This window comes from Heptranchias perlo, unplaced genomic scaffold (assembly GCF_035084215.1).
Source record: "Heptranchias perlo isolate sHepPer1 unplaced genomic scaffold, sHepPer1.hap1 HAP1_SCAFFOLD_1477, whole genome shotgun sequence".
NCBI lineage: Eukaryota > Metazoa > Chordata > Chondrichthyes > Hexanchiformes > Hexanchidae > Heptranchias > Heptranchias perlo.
The window spans coordinates 1-15,921 of NW_027138730.1; the positions used below are offsets into that span (position 1 = coordinate 1).

At 52.7% G+C, this 15,921-nt stretch overlaps 1 protein-coding gene across 2 annotated transcripts; it reads left to right on the top strand.

Annotated features, from left to right (window-relative positions):
- Positions 1–5,933: 5,933 nt before the first annotated feature.
- LOC137309119 (basic salivary proline-rich protein 1-like) lies at positions 5,934–14,502 on the top strand. Of its 2 annotated transcripts, none has more exons than XM_067977409.1 (2): positions 5,934–6,337; positions 10,388–14,502. In XM_067977409.1, the coding sequence occupies exon 2, from the start codon at positions 12,187–12,189 to the stop codon at positions 14,221–14,223; it is 2,037 nt and encodes a 678-aa protein (XP_067833510.1). In that variant the 5' UTR covers positions 5,934–6,337; positions 10,388–12,186; the 3' UTR covers positions 14,224–14,502. The 2 variants fall into 2 exon arrangements, with proteins under 2 accessions (XP_067833510.1, XP_067833511.1); XM_067977410.1 differs by having other exon boundaries at positions 10,388–12,179.
- The last annotated feature ends 1,419 nt before the right edge of the window (positions 14,503–15,921 follow it).

The following is a 15,921-nucleotide window of genomic DNA, read 5'->3' on the forward strand; positions in this document are numbered from 1 at the left end:
AGAATGGGGATCAGAGAGAGAGAGAATGGGGATCAGAGAGAGAGAGAGAGAATGGGGATCAGAGAGAGAGAGAGAATGGGGATCAGAGAGAGAGAATGGGGATCAGAGAGAGAGAGAGAATGGGGATCAGAGAGAGAGAGAGAGAATGGGGATCAGAGAGAGAGAGAGAATGGGGATCAGAGAGAGAGAGAGAGAATGGGGATCAGAGAGAGAGAGAATGGGGATCAGAGAGAGAGAGAGAATGGGGATCAGAGAGAGAGAGAATGGGGATCAGAGAGAGAGAGAGAGAATGGGGATCAGAGAGAGAGAGAGAATGGGGATCAGAGAGAGAATGGGGATCAGAGAGAGAGAGAGAATGGGGATCAGAGAGAGAGAGAGAGAATGGGGATCAGAGAGAGAGAGAGAATGGGAATCAGAGAGAGAGAGAATGGGAATCAGAGAGAGAGAGAATGGGGATCAGAGAGAGAGAGAGAATGGGGATCAGAGAGAGAGAGAATGGGGATCAGAGAGAGAGAGAGAATGGGGATCAGAGAGAGAGAGAGAATGGGGATCAGAGAGAGAGAGAATGGGAATCAGAGAGAGAGAGAATGGGGATCAGAGAGAGAGAGAGAATGGGGATCAGAGAGAGAGAGAGAATGGGGATCAGAGAGAGAGAGAATGGGGATCAGAGAGAGAGAGAATGGGGATCAGAGAGAGAGAGAGAATGGGGATCAGAGAGAGAGAGAATGGGGATCAGAGAGAGAGAGAGAATGGGGATCAGAGAGAGAGAGAGAATGGGGATCAGAGAGAGAGAGAGAGAATGGTGATCAGAGAGAGAGAGAATGGGGATCAGAGAGAGAGAGAGAGAATGGGGATCAGAGAGAGAGAGAGAATGGGGATCAGAGAGAGAGATAGAGAATGGGGATCAGAGAGAGAGAGAGAATGGGGATCAGAGAGAGAGAGAGAGAATGGGGATCAGAGAGAGAGAGAGAATGGGGATCAGAGAGAGAGAGAATGGGGATCAGAGAGAGAGAGAGAATGGGGATCAGAGAGAGAGAGAGAGAATGGGGATCAGAGAGAGAGAGAGAATGGGGATCAGAGAGAGAGAGAGAATGGGGATCAGAGAGAGAGAGAATGGGGATCAGAGAGAGAGAGAGAGAATGGGGATCAGAGAGAGAGAGAGAATGGGGATCAGAGAGAGAGAGAGAATGGGGATCAGAGAGAGAATGGGGATCGGAGAGAGAGAATGGGGATCAGAGAGAGAATGGGGATCAGAGAGAGAGAGAGAGAATGGGGATCAGAGAGAGAGAGAATGGGGATCAGAGAGAGAGAGAGAATGGGGATCAGAGAGAGAGAATGGGGATCAGAGAGAGAGAGAGAATGGGGATCAGAGAGAGAGAGAATGGGAATCAGAGAGAGAGAGAGAATGGGGATCAGAGAGAGAGAGAGAATGGGGATCAGAGAGAGAGAGAGAATGGGGATCAGAGAGAGAGAGAGAATGGGGATCAGAGAGAGAATGGGGATCAGAGAGAGATAGAGAATGGGGATCAGAGAGAGAGAGAGAATGGGGATCAGAGAGAGAGAGAATGGGGATCAGAGAGAGAATGGGGATCAGAGAGAGAGAGAGAGAATGGGGATCAGAGAGAGAGAGAGAGAATGGGGATCAGAGAGAGAGAGAATGGGGATCAGAGAGAGAGAGAATGGGGATCAGAGAGAGAGAGAGAATGGGGATCAGAGAGAGAGAGAGAGAATGGGGATCAGAGAGAGAGAGAGAATGGGGATCAGAGAGAGAGAGAGAATGGGGATCAGAGAGAGAGAGAATGGGGATCAGAGAGAGAATGGGGATCAGAGAGAGAGAGAGAGAATGGGGATCAGAGAGAGAGAGAGAGAATGGGGATCAGAGAGAGAGAGAATGGGGATCAGAGAGAGAGAGAATGGGGATCAGAGAGAGAGAGAGAATGGGGATCAGAGAGAGAGAGAGAATGGGGATCAGAGAGAGAGAGAATGGGATCAGAGAGAGAATGGGGATCAGAGAGAGAGAGAGAGAATGGGGATCAGAGAGAGAGAGAGAGAATGGGGATCAGAGAGAGAGAGAATGGGGATCAGAGAGAGAGAGAGAATGGGGATCAGAGAGAGAGAGAATGGGGATCAGAGAGAGAGAGAGAGAATGGGGATCAGAGAGAGAATGGGGATCAGAGAGAGAGAGAATGGGGATCAGAGAGAGAGAGAGAATGGGGATCAGAGAGAGAGAATGGGGATCAGAGAGAGAGAGAGAATGGGGATCAGAGAGAGAGAGAGAATGGGGATCAGAGAGAGAGAGAGAATGGGGATCAGAGAGAGAGAATGGGGATCAGAGAGAGAGAGAGAATGGGGATCAGAGAGAGAGAGAATGGGGATCAGAGAGAGAGAGAATGGGGATCAGAGAGAGAGAGAGAGAATGGGGATCAGAGAGAGAGAGAGAGAATGGGGATCAGAGAGAGAGAGAATGGGGATCAGAGAGAGAGAGAGAGAATGGGGATCAGAGAGAGAGAGAGAGAATGGGGATCAGAGAGAGAGAGAGAGAATGGGGATCAGAGAGAGAGAGAATGGGGATCAGAGAGAGAATGGGGATCAGAGAGAGAGAGAGAATGGGGATCAGAGAGAGAGAGAATGGGGATCAGAGAGAGAGAGAGAGAATGGGGATCAGAGAGAGAGAGAGAGAATGGGGATCAGAGAGAGAGAGAGAATGGGGATCAGAGAGAGAGAGAGAATGGGGATCAGAGAGAGAGAGAGAATGGGGATCAGAGAGAGAGAGAGAATGGGGATCAGAGAGAGAGAGAATGGGGATCAGAGAGAGAGAGAGAATGGGGATCAGAGAGAGAGAGAATGGGGATCAGAGAGAGAGAGAATGGGGATCAGAGAGAGAGAGAGAATGGGGATCAGAGAGAGAGAGAATGGGGATCAGAAAGAGAGAGAGAATGGGGATCAGAGAGAGAGAGAGAGAATGGGGATCAGAGAGATAGAGAGAATGGGGATCAGAGAGAGAGAGAATGGGGATCAGAGAGAGAATGGGGATCAGAGAGAGAGAGAGAATGGGGATCAGGGAGAGAGAGAATGGGGATCAGAGAGAGAGAGAGAGAATGGGGATCAGAGAGAGAGAGAGAATGGGAATCAGAGAGAGAGAGAGAATGGGGATCAGAGAGAGAGAGAGAATGGGGATCAGAGAGAGAGAGAATGGGGATCAGAGAGAGAATGGGGATCAGAGAGAGAGAGAGAATGGGGATCAGAGAGAGAGAGAATGGGGATCAGAGAGAGAGAGAGAGAATGGGGATCAGAGAGAGAGAGAGAGAATGGGGATCAGAGAGAGAGAGAGAATGGGGATCAGAGAGAGAGAGAGAATGGGGATCAGAGAGAGAGAGAGAATGGGGATCAGAGAGAGAGAGAGAATGGGGATCAGAGAGAGAGAGAATGGGGATCAGAGAGAGAGAGAGAATGGGGATCAGAGAGAGAGAGAATGGGGATCAGAGAGAGAGAGAATGGGGATCAGAGAGAGAGAGAGAATGGGGATCAGAGAGAGAGAGAATGGGGATCAGAAAGAGAGAGAGAATGGGGATCAGAGAGAGAGAGAGAGAATGGGGATCAGAGAGAGAGAGAGAATGGGGATCAGAGAGAGAGAGAATGGGGATCAGAGAGAGAGAGAGAGAATGGGGATCAGAGAGAGAGAGAGAATGGGGATCAGAGAGAGAGAGAGAGAATGGGGATCAGAGAGAGAGAGAGAGAATGGGGATCAGAGAGAGAGAGAGAATGGGGATCAGAGAGAGAGAGAATGGGGATCAGAGAGGGAGAGAATGGGGATCAGAGAGAGAATGGTGATCAGAGAGAGAGAGAATGGGGATCAGAGAGATAGAGAGAGAATGGGGATCAGAGAGAGAGAATGGGGATCAGAGAGAGAGAATGGGGATCAGAGAGAGAGAGAATGGGGATCAGAGAGAGAGAGAGAATGGGGATCAGAGAGAGAGAGAATGGGGATCAGAGAGGGAGAGAATGGGGATCAGAGAGAGAGAGAATGGGGATCAGAGAGAGAGAGAGAATGGGGATCAGAGAGAGAGAGAGAGAATGGGGATCAGAGAGAGAGAGAATGGGGATCAGAGGGAGAGAGAGAATGGGGATCAGAGAGAGAGAGAATGGGAATCAGAGAGAGAGAGAGAATGGGGATCAGAGAGAGAGAGAATGGGGATCAGAGAGAGAGAGAGAATGGGGATCAGAGAGAGAGAGAGAATGGGGATCAGAGAGAGAGAGAATGGGGATCAGAGAGAGAGAGAATGGGGATCAGAGAGAGAATGGGGATCAGAGAGAGAGAGAGAATGGGGATCAGAGAGAGAGAGAATGGGGATCAGAAAGAGAGAGAGAATGGGGATCAGAGAGAGAGAGAGAGAATGGGGATCAGAGAGAGAGAGAATGGGGATCAGAGAGAGAGAGAGAGAATGGGGATCAGAGAGAGAGAGAGAATGGGGATCAGAGAGAGAGAGAATGGGGATCAGAGAGAGAGAGAGAGAATGGGGATCAGAGAGAGAGAGAATGGGGATCAGAGAGAGAGAGAGAATGGGGATCAGAGAGAGAGAGAATGGGGATCAGAGAGGGAGAGAATGGGGATCAGAGAGAGAATGGTGATCAGAGAGAGAGAGAATGGGGATCAGAGAGATAGAGAGAGAATGGGGATCAGAGAGAGAGAGAATGGGGATCAGAGAGAGAGAGAGAGAATGGGGATCAGAGAGAGAGAGAGAATGGGGATCAGAGAGAGAGAGAGAATGGGGATCAGAGAGAGAGAGAATGGGGATCAGAGAGGGAGAGAATGGGGATCAGAGAGAGAATGGTGATCAGAGAGAGAGAGAATGGGGATCAGAGAGATAGAGAGAGAATGGGGATCAGAGAGAGAGAGAATGGGGATCAGAGAGAGAGAGAGAATGGGGATCAGAGAGAGAGAGAGAATGGGGATCAGAGAGGGAGAATGGGGATCAGAGAGAGAGAATGGGGATCAGAGAGAGAGAGAGAGAATGGGGATCAGAGAGAGAGAGAGAGAATGGGGATCAGAGAGAGAGAGAATGGGGATCAGAGGGAGAGAGAGAATGGGGATCAGAGAGAGAGAGAATGGGAATCAGAGAGAGAGAGAGAATGGGGATCAGAGAGAGAGAGAATGGGGATCAGAGAGAGAGAGAGAGAATGGGGATCAGAGAGAGAGAGAGAATGGGGATCAGAGAGAGAGAGAGAATGGGGATCAGAGAGAGAGAGAATGGGGATCAGAGAGAGAGAGAATGGGGATCAGAGAGAGAGAGAATGGGGATCAGAAAGAGAGAGAGAATGGGGATCAGAGAGAGAGAGAGAGAATGGGGATCAGAGAGAGAGAGAATGGGGATCAGAGAGAGAGAGAATGGGGATCAGAGAGAGAGAGAGAATGGGGATCAGAGAGAGAGAGAGAATGGGGATCAGAGAGAGAGAGAATGGGGATCAGAGAGAGAGAGAATGGGGATCAGAAAGAGAGAGAGAATGGGGATCAGAGAGAGAGAGAGAGAATGGGGATCAGAGAGAGAGAGAATGGGGATCAGAGAGAGAGAGAATGGGGATCAGAGAGAGAATGGGGATCAGAGAGAGAGAGAATGGGGATCAGAGAGGGAGAGAATGGGGATCAGAGAGAGAGAGAGAGAGAATGGGGATCAGAGAGAGAGAGAATGGTGATCAGAGAGAGAGAGAATGGGGATCAGAGAGAGAGAGAGAGAGAATGGGGATCAGAGAGAGAGAGAATGTTGATCAGAGAGATAGAGAGAATGGGGATCAGAGAGCGAGTTAATAGATATCCTACTTGTAAGTATATAGATATGGGGGCACTTTCTGTTTTGGGCCTCTGCTGCTGTGTTTTTTGGGGAGCGTTTCTGCCAATCCCTCCCTTGATTTGATTGATCTTTCTTCCCCCACAGGATGTTGCAGAAACTCTGGATCCTTCTCTGCCGAATCCCGCAATTCCGGAATTGATTGTCCACTGAGGAAGTGGAGAGAGAGCGCGGCCGGTGGAGGGGGTCGGGGGGTTTGAAATGTCGAGCCACACGCAAAGACTAGCACACCGGGGAGCCACGACCCTGGGCTTCGCTCTGCTAATCCCGGGGGTGGTGATGCTGATGTGGTTCTATTCAGCCGTGTCAGGCATCACCATTAAGCTGTACACCATCGCGGTGGCCCTGTCCATTGCAGGAGCAACGTTCCTGATCATCGCCATCACCCTGAGAATCACCCAGCACTTCAAGAGGGGCAACGAGGCTCTCGGAACAACCCCCCAGGCGGACCCCACAGCCCAGGAACCAAACAGGACACGGCACAGCATCCATCGGTAAGGCCCCCTGGGAGTTTGGTACCATCTGCTCGCTGCCAAAGGGGTCGTGGGAGGGGGGAGACGCTGACCTTTCACCCCCTCTCTGGGGAGCTGGGGTCAAATCCATAGCCCTCTTCCTGACCCTGACTAAAAAGGGGTCCCAGACGGAGAGACTCCCTCTTTAAAAGGGGTCCCTGATGGGGAGAGAGAGACTCCCTCTTTAAAAGGGGTCCCTGATGGAGAGAGAGAGACTCCCTCTTTAAAAGGGGTCTCTGATGGAGAGAGAGAGACTCCCTCTTTAAAAGGGGTCCCTGACGGAGAGACTCCCTCTTTAAAAGGGGTCCCTGATGGAGAGAGAGAGACTCCCTCTTTAAAAGGGGTCCCTGATGGGGAGAGAGAGACTCCCTCTTTAAAAGGGGTCCCTGATGGAGAGAGAGAGACTCCCTCTTTAAAAGGGGTCTCTGATGGAGAGAGAGAGACTCCCTCTTTAAAAGGGGTCCCTGACGGAGAGACTCCCTCTTTAAAAGGGGTCCCTGATGGAGAGAGAGAGACTCCCTCTTTAAAAGGGGTCCCTGATGGAGAGACTCCCTCTTTAAAAGGGGTCCCTGATGGAGAGAGAGAGACTCCCTCTTTAAAAGGGGTCCCTGATGGGGAGAGAGAGACTCCCTCTTTAAAAGGGGTCCCTGATGGGGAGAGAGAGACTCCCTCTTTAAAAGGGGTCCCTGATGGGGAGAGAGAGACTCCCTCTTTAAAAGGGGTCCCTGACGGTGAGACTCCCTCTTTAAAAGGGGTCCCTGATGGGGAGAGAGACTCCCTCTTTAAAAGGGGTCCCTGACTGAGAGAGAGAGAGAGATTCCCTCTTTAAAAGGGGTCCCAGATGGAGAGAGAGAGACTCCCTCTTTAAAGGGGGTCCCAGATGGAGAGACTCCCTCTTTAATAGGGGTCTCTGATGGAGAGAGAGACTCCCTCTTTAAAAGGGGTCCCTAATGGAGAGAGAGAGACTCCTTAGAGTAGCTATACCATTGGACAGAGTATTAATCATGAAATAATAGGAACTTGTAAGAAAGGTGATGCAGTAATCGTGGGGGACTTTAATCATCATATGGACTGGACAAATCAAATTGGCAAAGGTAGTTTGGAGAACGAGTTCATGGAATGTATTCGAGACGGTTTCCTAGAGCAATACGTCAGGGAACCAACCAGGGAACGGGCTATTTTAGATCTTGTATTGTGTAATGAGACAGGGTTAATTAGTAATCTCACAGTAAAGGATCCTCTGGGGAAGAGCGATCATAATATGACAGAATTTCACATTGAGTTTGAGAGTGACTTAAGTCAGAAATTCGAGTCTTAATCTTAAATAAAGCCAATAATAGAGGGATGAGGGGTGAGTTGGTTAAGGTAGATTGGGGAAATTAAATTAAAGGGCATGACGCTTGAAAAGCAAAGGCAAACGTTTAAAGAAATATTTCAATATTCTCAACAAATATACATTCCATTGAGAAATAAAAACTCCACGGCTAACTAAACATAATTGCTCTGGAGAGAGTGCAGAGAAGATTTACAAGAATGTTGCCAGGGCTTGAAAATTGCAGCTATGAGGAGAGATTGGATCGGCTGGGGTTGTTTTCCTTGGAGCAGAGGAGGCTGAGGGGAGACTTGATTGAGGTGTACAAAATTATGAGGAGCCCAGATAGAGTAGACAGGAAGTACCTGTTTCCCCTAGCGGAGAGTTCAAGAACTGGAGGACATAGATTTAAGCTGATTGGCGGCAGGATTAGAGGGGACATGAGGAAAAACTTTTTTACCCGGAGGGTGGTGGGTGTATGGAATTCGCTGCCCGAATTGATGGTAGAGGCAGGGACCCTCAACTCTCTTAAGAAGTCCCTGGACCTGCACCTAAAGTGCTGTAAGCTGCAGGGCTACGGACTGGGTGCTGGAAGGTGGGATTAGAATGGGCACCTGGTTGTTCTTCGAGCCGGCGTGGTCAGGATGGGCCGAATGGCCCCCTTCTGTGCTGCATCTTTTCTATGGCTCTACGGTTCTAAAGAAGTTAAGGATAGTATTAGATCAAAAGAGGCTTATAATGTTGCCAAGAAGAGTAGTGAGCCTGAGGATTGGAGAGTTTTAGAAAATTGATCAAAAGAGAGAAAATAGAATCTGAAAGTAAACTAGCAAGAAATATAAAAACAGATTGTAAGAGTTTCTACAAGTATGTAAACAGGAGAGATTCACAAAAGTAAACGTGGGTCCCTTAGAGGCTGAGACGGGAGAAATTATAACGGGGAATCAGGAAATGGCAGAGACTTTAAACATTATTTTGTATCTGTCTTCACAGTAGAAGACACAAAAAGCAAACCAGAAATAGTGGGGAACCAAGGGGCTAATGAGAGGGAGGAACTTAAAGTAATTAATATCAGTAGAGAAAAAAGTACTGGAGAAAATAACGGGACTAAAAGCCGATAAATCCCCTGGACCTGATGGCTGACATCCAAGGGTTTTGAAAGAGGTGGCTGCAGAGATAGTGGATCCATTGGTTGTGATCTTCCAGAATTCCCTAGATTCTGGAACGGTCCCAGAGGATTGGAAGGTCGAAAATGTAACCCCGCTATTCAAGAAAGGAGGGAGAGAGAAAACAGGGAACTACAGGCCAGTTAGACCGACATCAGTCGTCGGGAAAATGCTGGAATCCATTATTAAGGAAGTGGTAACAGGGCAGTTAGAAAATCATAATCTGATTCGGCAGAGTCAACATGGTTTTATGAAAGGGAAATCGTGTTTGACAAATTTATTAGAGTTTTTTGAGGGTGTAATTAGCAGGGTGGATAAAGGGGGAACCAGTAGATGGAATATATTTGGATTTTCAAAAGGAATTCGATAAGGTGCCACATAAAAGGTTGTTACACAAGATTAGGGCTCATGGGATTGGGGGTAATATATTATCATGGATAGAGGATTGGTTAACGGACAGAAAACAGAGAGTAGGGATAAACGGGTCATTCTCAGGTTGGCAGGCTGTAACTAGTGGGGTGCCACAAGGATCAGTGCTCGGGCCTCAGCTATTTACAATCTATATTAATGATTTAGATGAAGGGACCGAGTGTAATGTATCCAAGTTTGCTGACGATACAAAGCTCGGTGGGAAAGTAAACTGTGAGGAGGACACAGAGAGTCTGCAAAGGGATAGAGACAGGTTAAGTGAGTGGGAGAGAAGGTGGCAGATGGAGTATAATGTGGGGAAATGTGAGGTTATTCACTTTGGTAGGAAGAATAGAAAAACAGAATATTTTTTTAATGGTGAGAAACTATTAAATGTTGGTGTTGAGAGAGATTTGGGTGTCTTCATACAAGAAACACAGAAAGTTAACATGCAGGGACAGCAAGTAATTAGGAAAGCAAATGGTATGTTGGCCTTTATTGCAATGGGATTGGAGTACAAGAGTAATGAAGTCTTACTACAATTGTCCAGGGCTTTGGTGAGACCTCACCTGGAGTACTGTGTACAGTTTTGGTCTCCTTATCTAAGGAAGGATATACTCGCCTTCGAGGGGGTGTAACGAAGGTTCACTCGATTGATTCCTGGGATGAGAGGGTTGTCCTCTGAGGAGAGATTGAGTAGAATGGGCCGAGACTCTCTGGAGTTTAGACGAATGAGAGGTGATCTCATTGAAACAGATGAGATTCTGAGGGGGTTTGACAGGGTAGATGCTGAGAGGCTGTTTCCCCCTGGCTGGAGAGTCTGGAACGAGGGGGCACAGTCTCAGGATAAGGGATCGGCCATCCTAGACTGAGATGAGGAGGAATTTCTTCACTCAGAGGGTTGTGAATCTTTGGAATTCTCTACCCCAGAGGGCTGTGGATGCTCAGTCGTTGAGAATATTCAAGGCTGAGATCGATAGATTTTTGGACTCGAGGGGATCGGGCGGGAAAGTGGAGTTGAGGTTGAAGATCTGATTGAATGGCGGAGCAGGGACGAGGGGCCGAATGGCCTACTCCTGCTCCTATTTCTTATGCTCTTGGTATCGGTGCTCTGACCTCTCTCTCTCTCTCTCTCTCTCCCTCCCGCAGGGATCTGCATCAAATTCCATCCTATCGCACTGTCATGGCCGACTCCACGGGGGGTGTTTGGACTGTTCCACGAGAGCCCCTGGAGGAGGGGGGCCTCCAGCTGCGCCAGATCTCACCCCCGCCCCAGTACGAGTCGGTGGTCAAGGGCGGGCCCCCTCTGGACGTGTCCCACTTGGCCTCAGTCCGGGTGACCAGAAGGGTGGAGTCTGAGGGGGACGCGGGCGGGAGGATGGAGAGACTGGACTTGGAACCCTGGTCCTTCATCGAGCCCCTCACTCCTCCCCCGCTCTACCACCTGGACCAGGTCTTTGATTTCAGCCCGGGGTCCGAGGAGGAGGAGGGACCACCGGTCGATCGGGAACGTCACTCGCAGGATACGGATACTGATCGCAGATCGATCGCCACACACTGACCTTTCACCCTCTCCGGAGAGCGGGGGTCGTACCCCAAACACTGACCTCTCACCCTCTCCGGGGAGCAGGGGTCGTACCCCACACACTGACCTTTCACCCTCTCCGGAGAGCGGGGGTCGTACCCCAAACACTGACCTCTCACCCTCTCCGGGGAGCAGGGGTCGTACCCCACACACTGACCTTTCACCCTCTCCGGAGAGCGGGGGTCGTACCCCAAACACTGACCTCTCACCCTCTCCGGGGAGCAGGGGTCGTACCCCACACACTGACCTTTCACCCTCTCCGGGGAGCGGGGGGTCATACCCCAAACACTGACCTCTCACCCTCTCCGGGGAGCAGGGGGTCGTACCCCACACACTGACCTTTCACCCTCTCCGGGGAGCAGGGGGTCGTACCCCACACACTGACCTTTCACCCTCTCCGGGGAGCAGGGGGTCGTACCCCACACGCTGACCTCTCACCCTCTCCGGGGAGCAGGGGGTCATACCCCAAACACTGACCTTTCACCCTCTCCGGGGAGCAGGGGGTCATACCCCACACACTGACCTTTCACCCTCTCCGGGGAGCAGGGGGTCATACCCCAAACACTGACCTTTCACCCTCTCCGGGGAGCAGGGGGTCGTACCCCACACGCTGACCTCTCACCCTCTCCGGGGAGCAGGGGTCGTATCCCAAACACTGACCTCTCACCCTCTCCGGGGAGCGGGGGTCATACCCCACACACTGACCTCTCACCCTCTCCGGGGAGCAGGGGGTCGGACCCCACATGCTGACCTCTCACCCTCTCCGGGGAGCAGGGGTCGTACCCCACACACTGACCTTTCACCCTCTCCGGGGAGCAGGGGTCGTACCCCACACACTGACCTTTCACCCTCTCCGGGGAGCGGGGGTCATACCCCACACACTGACCTTTCACCCTCTCCAGGGAGCAGGGGGTCGTACCCCACACACTGACCTCTCACCCTCTCCGGGGAGCAGGGGGTCGGACCCCACATGCTGACCTCTCACCCTCTCCGGGGAGCAGGGGTCGTACCCCACACACTGACCTTTCACCCTCTCCGGGGAGCAGGGGTCGTATCCCAAACACTGACCTTTCACCCTCTCCGGGGATCAGGGGTCGTACCCCAGCCCCAGGGACTGTGGTTAAGGGGCTCCTCGACCTCCCCCCACACCCCCCTCTCTCCGTCACCCATCGCTGGCCTGGTTTGAATCAGGCCATTCGGCCCAGTAGGGCCAGGCCGGATGTTTAGGCTCCTCCGCACGAGTCTCCTCCCTCCCTCCCTCCCTCGACTCACCACAGCCACCCCCACCGATCAATCCTGCAATCTTTTCGTTGCGAATCTTTGCACCTTGTTCCCTGGGTAGGAAAGTGACCCGTCTCGCTGAATGGTGTTGCCTGGAGACGGGAGAGGGAATGAATTCCCTTATCACTGCCGAGCAGCTGATAAAGGAGCAGGAACACGGCCGAGGAATGTGAGAGAACCAGCTCTCAGGGGCTGGTCTGACGACAACACGGAGAGAGGACAAACTTCAAAGGTCATCGACTCCAACTCAGACATTTCCTCGTGCGGGCCAACGAAACTCAATGGTCATCAAAGGCCCTCCTCATCGCTCCCCGCCGGGATTGTGGGACCCCCCCCAAACTGTGGGGTCTCCTCACCCCCCAAACTGTGGGGACTCCTCACCCCTCCCCAAACTGTGGGGTCTCCTCACCCCCCCAAACTGTGGGGTCTCCTCACCCCTCCCCAAACTGTGGGGACTCCTCACCCCCCCCCAAACTGTGGGGTCTCCTCACCCCCCCAAACTGTGGGGACTCCTCGCCCACCCCAAACTGTGGGGTCTCCTCGCCCACCCCAAACTGTGGGGTCTCCTCACCCCTCCCCAAACTGTGGGGACTCCTCGCCCACCCCCAAACTGTGGGGACTCCTCACCCCCCAAACTGTGGGGACTCCTCACCCCTCCCCAAACTGTGGGGACTCCTCGCCCACCCCCAAACTGTGGGGACTCCTCACCCCTCCCCAAACTGTGGGGACTCCTCACCCCCCAAACTGTGGGGACTCCTCACCCCCCCCAAATTGTGGGGACTCCTCACCCCCCCAAACTGTGGGGACTCCTCACCCCCCCCAAACTGTGGGGACTCCTCACCCCCCAAACTGTGGGGACTCCTCACCCCCCCCCAAACTGTGGGGACTCCTCACCCCCCAAACTGGGGGACTCCTCACCCCCCCCCAAACTGTGGGGTCTCCTCAGCCCCCCCCCCCAAACTGTGGGGACTCCTCACCCCCCAAACTGTGGGGACTCCTCACCCCCCCCCCAAACTGTGGGGACTCCTCACCCTCCAAACTGTGGGGACTCCTCACCCCCCAAACTGTGGGGACTCCTCACCCCCCAAACTGTGGGGACTCCTCACCCCCCCAAACTGTGGGGACTCCTCACCCCCCAAACTGTGGGGACTCCTCACCCCCCCAAACTGTGGGGACTCCTCACCCCCCAAACTGTGGGGACTCCTCACCCCCCCCCAAACTGTGGGGACTCCTCACCCCCCCCCAAACTGTGGGGACTCCTCACCCCCCAAACTGTGGGGACTCCTCACCCCCCCCCAAACTGTGGGGACTCCTCACCCCTCCCCAAACTGTGGGGACTCCTCACCCCCCAAACTGTGGGGACTCCTCACCCCCCCAAACTGTGGGGTCTCCTCACCCACCCCCCCAAACTGTGGGGACTCCTCACCCCCCAAACTGTGGGGACTCCTCACCCCCCCAAACTGTGGGGACTCCTCACCCCCCAAACTGTGGGGTCTCCTCACCCCCCCCCAAACTGTGGGGACTCCTCACCCCCCAAACTGTGGGGACTCCTCACCCCCCAAACTGTGGGGTCTCCTCACCCCCCAAACTGTGGGGACTCCTCACCCCCCCAAACTGTGGGGACTCCTCACCCCCCCAAACTGTGGGGTCTCCTCACCCCCCCAAACTGTGGGGACTCCTCACCCCCCCAAACTGTGGGGACTCCTCACCCCCCCAAACTGTGGGGACTCCTCACCCCCCAAACTGTGGGGTCTCCTCACCCCCCAAACTGTGGGGTCTCCTCACCCCCCCCCGAAACTGTGGGGACTCCTCACCCCCCAAACTGTGGGGACTCCTCACCCCCCAAACTGTGGGGTCTCCTCACCCCCCAAACTGTGGGGTCTCCTCACCCCCCCCCGAAACTGTGGGGACTCCTCACTTGCAAAAAAAAAGGCGTTCATCTCACAAGTGTTTTGTGGGATCTTGCTGTGTGCAAAAATGGCCGCCAGGCCCCCACCCAGACCAACCCCCGACGTCTCGGTGTTCTGCCGTTCCGGGACAGACCAGGAGACGGGTCACGGGACGGAGCCGAGGGGGTCGCACGGGCCTCGGAGGCGAAACGAGGGACGGCGGGGATTGACGTCTGAATGACCTCTCGCGCGGTCAAGCAGGGAGTGGTGGGAGCGGAGGGGTCGAGGGTCAAATGGACGGCCTGGAGATCCCCGCGAGGTCGGTTGCCATTGGCTGCAGCGGGCTGGGGACCAGGGATTGAGAACGATAATCGGGAGCAGGGTTGGCAAAAGGGAATAGAGTCGAGAGGAGATGACCGGGAATCGGCCAACGTCCGTCTGTCGGGAGCAGAGGCTCGTGGGAGGCCACGGAGGGAACTGTTCGATTATTTCATGGAATAAAGTAAAAGCCATCTCAATTTCTGCTGTTTCCGTCTTGGCTTATTAACTCGATTCGCAACTGGACAGAGAGGGACCTGAGAGACCACCCCCCAGTCATTGTACAGATATCTCCCTGAGAGAGAGGGACTGAGAGACACCAGTCAGTGTACAGATATCTCCCTGAGAGAGAGAGACTGAGAGACACCAGTCATTGTACAGATATCTCCCTGAGAGAGAGGGACTGAGAGACACCAGTCAGTGTACAGATATCTCCCTGAGAGAGAGGGGACTGAGAGACACCAGTCAGTGTACAGATATCACCCTGAGAGAGGGGACTGAGAGACACCAGTCAGTGTACAGATATCTCCCTGAGAGAGAGGGACTGAGAGACACCAGTCAGTGTACAGATATCTCCCTGAGAGAGAGGGGACTGAGAGACACCAGTCAGTGTACAGATATCTCCCTGAGAGAGAGGGACTGAGAGACACCAGTCAGTGTACAGATATCTCCCTGAGAGAGAGGGGACTGAGAGACACCAGTCAGTGTACAGATATCTCCCTGAGAGAGAGGGACTGAGAGACACCAGTCAGTGTACAGATATCTCCCTGAGAGAGAGGGGACTGAGAGACACCAGTCAGTGTACAGATATCTCCCTGAGAGAGAGGGGACTGAGAGACACCAGTCAGTGTACAGATATCTCCCTGAGAGAGAGAGGACTGAGAGACACCAGTCAGTGTACAGATATCTCCCTGAGAGAGAGGGACTGAGAGACACCAGTCAGTGTACAGATATCTCCCTGAGAGAGAGGGACTGAGAGACACCAGTCAGTGTACAGATATCTCCCTGTGAGAGAGGGGACTGAGAGACACCAGTCAGTGTACAGATATCTCCCTGAGAGAGAGGGAACTGGGAGACACCAGTCAGTGTACAGATATCTCCCTGAGAGAGAGGGGTCTGAGAGACACCAGTCAGTGTACAGATATCTCCCTGAGAGAGAGGGGACTGAGAGACACCAGTCAGTGTACAGATATCTCCCTGAGAGAGAGGGGACTGAGAGACACCAGTCAGTGTACAGATATCTCCCTGAGAGAGAGGGACTGAGAGACACCAGTCAGTGTACAGATATCTCCCTGAGAGAGAGGGGACTGAGAGACACCAGTCAGTGTACAGATATCTCCCTGAGAGAGAGGGTGACTGAGAGACACCAGTCAGTGTACAGATATCTCCCTGAGAGAGAGGGGACTGAGAGACACCAGTCAGTGTACAGATATCACCCTGAGAGAGGGACTGAGAGACACCAGTCAGTGTACAGATATCTCCCTGAGAGAGAGAGGGGACTGAGAGACACCAGTCAGTGTACAGATATCTCCCTGAGAGAGAGGGGACTGAGAGACACCAGTCAGTGTACAGATATCTCCCTGAGAGAGAGGGGACTGAGAGACACCAGT

Bases quoted from the DNA above. Each gene is read 5' to 3' on its own strand.
- LOC137309119 (XM_067977409.1), top strand. From the start codon at position 12,187: ATGGTGTTGCCTGGAGACGGGAGAGGGAATGAATTCCCTTATCACTGC.